General features: G+C 41.7%; 1 protein-coding gene across 1 annotated transcript; it reads right to left on the bottom strand.

Moving 5' to 3' along the window:
• Window positions 1-762: 762 nt before the first annotated feature.
• LOC308605189 (peptidyl-prolyl cis-trans isomerase A-like) lies at window positions 763-1,322 on the bottom strand (the record flags this gene model as incomplete). The annotated part of the gene is made up of 1 exon (XM_081214931.1): window positions 763-1,322. The coding sequence occupies one exon, from the start codon at window positions 1,320-1,322 to the stop codon at window positions 792-794; it is 531 nt and encodes a 176-aa protein (XP_081071057.1). The 3' UTR covers window positions 763-791.
• Between the last annotated feature and the right edge of the window lie 4,350 nt (window positions 1,323-5,672).

Here is a 5,672-nt window from a genome sequence, read left to right as displayed (position 1 = left end):
ATGCAAAGTAGATAATACTGACAGAAAGCAGATCCGTGTTTGCCTGGGAGAGGGGAGGGGGCAGGAGTGGCAGAGGAAAGAATGTTAATGGGCGTGAAAAGACTTTAGGGTGATGAATATGTTCACTATCTTGATTGTGGAGATGGTTTCACAGGTGTGTATATATATATATATAGTAGGTATATATACGTCAACACATCAAATTGTATGCTTTAAATATGTGCAGTTCACTGTATATCAATTGCACCTCAATAAAGCTGCTTAAAAGAATCAATCAGGCTTCCCTGGTGGCGCAGTGGTGGAGAGTCCGCCTGCCAATGCAGGAGACGCGGGTTCGTGCCCTGGTCCGGGAAGATCCCACATGCCGCGGAGTGGCTGGGCCCGTGAGCCATGGCCGCTGAGCCTGCGCGTCCGGAGCCTGTGCTCCGCAACAAGAGAGGCCGCAACAGTGAGAGGCCCGCGTACCGCAAAAAAAAAAAAAAAAAATCAATCATAATAAAAGCAAGAGCTACGTGGGCCACTTTATTCGTTGGCTCATTCAGAGAGCAGTCTGGGATCATTCTTTTTTTTTTTTCTTTTTTTTGGTTTTTAGTTTTTATTTCATGACCATAAACTTAACTTTGCAATTCAGCTAAACTTGGAGGGGAATAAGGAAAATATGGAACCCCAAGAAGTGCAATGAGAGAACAAAGATTATAGGATATTTCAAGCAGATGGGGATGAAGGGGTGCTCTCCTGAGCTACAGAAGAATGGTCAGGTGGTTAAGATAAAACACAAGTCAAATTTATTGTTAGATTTGTCCACAGTCAGCAATGGTGATCTTCTTGCTGGTCTTGCCATTCCTGGACCCAAAGCGCTCCATGGCTTCCACAATACTCATGCCCTCTTTCACCTTGCCAAAGACCACATGCTTGGCATCCAACCACTCAGTCTTGGCAGTGCAGATGAAAAACTGGGAACCGTTTGTGTTGGGGCCAGCAGTTGCCATGGACAAGATGCCAGGACCCGTATGCTTCAGGAGGAAATTCTCATAATCAAATTTCTCCCCACAGATGGACTTGCCACCAGTGCCAATATGGCGTGTGAAGTCACCACCCTGGCACATAAATCCCGGAATTATTCTGTGAAAGCAGGAACCTGTATAACTAAAGCCTTTCTCCCCAGTGCTCAGAGCACGAAAGTTTTCTGCTGTCTTTGGAACTTTGTCTGCAAACAGCTCGAAGGAGACGTGGCCCAAGGGCTCGCCGTCAATGGCAATATCAAAGAACACGGTAGGGTTGACCATGGTTGGGCAGCGCAGGAGGTTCCGGGGTGACGGCATCTGTAAAGCTGGGATCATTCTTAAAGGAGCTTGCGGTAGAGGAGAGATAGAAAGATAGGTTTTTTGAACACACCTTTTTTCAGGAATGGTAAGGAAAGCCCAAGGAATGACACTCCCGTGACCATCCACCAAGACATCCTGAGGACCCTGCTGGGCCTGCCCGTGTGTGGAAAGTGAAGGAGAGTTGAAGGTTGTTGGCTCAACTCTCAAAGAGCAAATTAAAATTATTATTTAACCTTTCCACCCCTGACTGTTTACGAAGGGAAGTATTTACTTAATGTTCTTGGGAAGGTCTAAAGTAATGTAATCAAAGTATAGTCCATGTAACTGCCACTGGCCTGTGATAATATCAATAAAAAATACTGAGAATAAACACTCTGAAATTTATACAACCATTTCACAGAGTAATTTGATATCTATCACATCTAATATTAAAAGGTTTGTGGGAATTCCCTGGCGATCCTGTGGTTAGGACGCCTGTGCTTTCACTGCCGGGGGCATGGGTTCAATCTCTGGTTGGGGAACTAAGATCCTGTGACCAAATAAATAAATAAATAAATAAATAAAATTAAAAGTTTGGGCTGGTACTTGGTATACATTTATTCTATTTTTCTATTAAATATTTTCTTGAAAATTGTTTCTGAAATTAATGTTTCATTTCTCTTATTTTTATCATATTTTTAAAAAATGTCAGTCCATAATAGATTGGAAATTTTATTATTTATTTATTTGTTTGTTTGTTTGTTTGTTTTTGGCCACACAGCTTAGCTTGTGGGATCTTAGTTCCCTGACTGGGCACTGAACCCAGGTCCCAGCAGTGAAAGCGCCAAGTCGTAACCGCTGGACTGCCAGGGAATTCCCAAGATTGGAAATTTTTAAAACTGTCCTTCATCACACATAATTTGAAAAGCATTGGTTTCAAGTCGGTCTCCTCTTTGCTGCTTCTAGAGAGTCTGACTCCCAGAATGTACTCATGGAGAGAAAAAAGTTAAAAACACTTTTGTGGGACTATGTTAATTGTCATGAAAAATATTTAATGACATGGAAAAATTATCATGACATAGGTAGAAAACATAGCAGACTACAGATGAAAATGAACAGTGTAACCCTTAAGTTTGTAAAATGGATTTATGAATGGCCGGTAGTTACCTCTGACTGGTGTCTAGCTTGGATACCAGGTTATATATGAAGAATAAATGGTGGAACCATAGGAATCTTTATTTTCTTCTTTTAGCTTAACTATATTTCTACAATCAAGTCATATTTTGTAATGTAAATTTTAACAAATAGTATTACCTTTATTCTTTGGAAGGTTATAGGCTTATTTTAAGGAAGAATTAAGACCGTGTTTTGTTTTTTTGCTTGTATTGTTCCATTTAGTTTCGATTTTAAGATAATAATTAACTTTTCTATAAAGGAAAGAAATAATCCTTGTTTAAATATCAAGTTTAGGGCTTTCCTGGTGGCGCAGTGGTTGGGGGTCCACCTGCGGATGCGGGGGATGCGGGTTCGTGCCCCAGTCCGGGAGGATCCCGCGTGCCGCGGAGCGGCTGGGCCCGTGAGCTGTGGTCGCTGAGCCTGCGCGTCTGGAGCCTGTGCTCTGCAGCGGGAGAGGCCACAACAGTGAGAGGCCTGCATACCACAAAAAAAATAAAAAAATAAATAATAATAATAAAAAAATAAAAATCAAGTTTAAGTTGTTTTAATTCCATGGAATATTTTCATATTTTTTACAAATAAAATACCTGAAAAATTTGCATGTGAACTTCCACTTCTGGATCATAGTGTTCACTGTACACAGGCAAATTCTAAATAAGTAAGTAGTATTGAATAATGAAAACAATAGAGAGAGGGTCTAGACTTATGTGTGACAATGCTATCAGCCAAATTTCCATAACAACTAACATCTTACTGTGGGCTGTGTGCATGTGATTTGAACATAATATTTATGTCTAAAATAAAACTCTTCAATTGTTTCTTTCCACAAAAAAAAAAAAAAGAAAAGAAAAGAAAAGGGGGGGGAAGAAAACATCTAATTTTAATGTAACACTAAATCCAAAGGCAGTACAGCTGTTTGGTTTTGGGTGTTTAACTCAGCTGTTTTATTCTGAGAAAAGCACAGCTGCCTTTTGATGTCGTCTGCTATTCAAGACTGTTCTTTGGGGAGGGGGGGTGAAATGTATGAGGAGAGCTCAGAGACCACTGGTGGGTTCAGCTTCAAGGAGAGCTCAGAGACCACTGGTGGGTTCAGCTTCCGCTCTTGCTACATTGCCATTTCTTGGTGTCGCTCTTCACATTTCAACATTGGCTAATGCAAGTTCCTTCCCTTGTACACTGCCTTTCCCTCCAGAATTCTGCAGTACTGTTGGTGGAAGGGTAAATATTCTTTTTTTTTTTTTTGAGAACCTATTCAGATCTTAAATATTTGACATATCTGGATGATATTCATTTTTGAGGTACAAAGATAGCGTTGTGGTTATGTTTTTTTAAAAGAATCATCTTGAAGTGATGCATACTGAAATATTTACAAATGAAATGATACAATGTCTGAGATTTGCTTCAAAATAATCAAGGGGAGGGAAGGCAGGGGAAAAGGTAGATTAAGGGTGGCTGTGAGTTCATAAAGGGGTAGTGGGCGTTCATTCTACCGTTCTAATTTTATATTTGTTTGCAAATCTCCATAATAAAAAGGCTTTAAATAGGGTAAATTAAGACAACATAAATACTTACATTTATGTTATTTTTTCCTCTATTTAAATTAAATGACCCCTGGGCTTTCCTGGTGGCGCAGTGGTTAAGAATCCACCTACCAATGCAGGGGACACGGTTCGAGCCCTGGTCCGGGAAGATCCCACATGCCGCGGAGCAACTAAGCCCGTGTGCCACAACTACTGAGCCTGAGCTCTAGAGCCCACGAACCACAACTACTGAGCCCACTTGCCACAACTACTGAAGCCCACGCGCCTAGGTGCTGTGCTTCACAACAAGAGAAGCCATCGCAATGAGAAGCCCGCGCACCACAATGAAGAGTGGCCCCCGCGCAGCAATGAAGACCCAATGCAGCCAAAAATAAATTAATTAACTAATTAAAAAATTAATAAATAAAATAAATTAAATGACCCCTCAGTTCCACATCTGGAGATCTATCCTACAGAAACTCATCCACAGGCACACATTTATGTAGAAAGATGTTCTCTTTAACATTGTTTAGAATAACACATATTGGAAACCATATTCACGTTCCACAATGGGGGAATGGTTAAAATTCACTGTAATTCATTCCACTGTCTATTTTGATAACCAACAGCCCCCCATTTAGAGTTAGTTACTATAGGATAATGTTAATAAAAGTCAGAAGATATTGCTTATAAGGACCCTGAGAGACATTCCAAGGAGGAAATCTCACAATGGATGGAAGGAAGTCTGGCAGTTCACGAGTGATTTGCCACTCAGCACGATGCCAAGCCCCTAAAAGGGGAGTGAATTATCTCCTTGGAGATCTCCTGGAGAACTATGCCAGCAATCCTGATGACTCAGAGCAGGACAGGGCTGACAAACCCAGGGCAATGTCACCACTTCCTGCCTCAGGAAGTCTCTGGGTGGGGGAGGAGAGGCCTGTGTCAGGTAGACAAGATCAAAGGCCTGGGAACATCCCCACTTTCCTTTCTTCTTGTCTTCCCTTTAGGTATAATCTCAAGGAATGTACTTGTCATTCTGCTTCGACAGTGGCTGGTATTATTTGGCTTGGATAGTTTTCTCAAGTCAGTGGACAAAACACTCCCTAAAGGTCCATCCAAGCTCTGGGGTCTGTTCCTATACATGGCAGCTCTGATCCTCCAGTACTCCTCCTCAAGACACAGTCAGAATCTGCGCTTCTCTCTAAGCAGATTAATCCACTTGCTTTATCTTATCAGGACTCACCTACTACTCTTGACAGGCCCAGGCATGCACCCTGGAGCAACTCCTGCCCCAAAGGGAGACTGGGAAGCCCTCTAGATGAACTGAAGTTACCTCAAGTCCAGTTTCCCTAATTCCTTGACTCTAATGGGCTGCCCTGGACTTAAGGTGAGTCTCGTGACTCTTGAAATGGGTTTGTTATGTCAGAGTCAAGGAGTTGAAGTCAGAACACCCAGCTCTGTCTCTTACCAGCTATGTTTCCATGAGGAAAAATAAACCACTTACTCTTCCTGAGCATTATTTTCCTCATCTGTAAGATTGGTGTAATCATAAGCCCATTATAGGATTATAGTAAGGTAGGTAATGTGTGTAAAAAAAGACCCAGGACAGTACCCTGGCACACAGTACGCGTTGGTTATATCTGATACACTGCCTGGTTTTCATCACACTCTT

Source organism: Mesoplodon bidens (genome assembly GCF_964165515.1).
Source record: "Mesoplodon bidens genome assembly, chromosome: 17".
NCBI lineage: Eukaryota > Metazoa > Chordata > Mammalia > Artiodactyla > Ziphiidae > Mesoplodon > Mesoplodon bidens.
The sequence above is the reverse complement of the archived record's forward strand: the minus strand, read 5'-3'. Positions and strand labels throughout refer to the sequence as shown.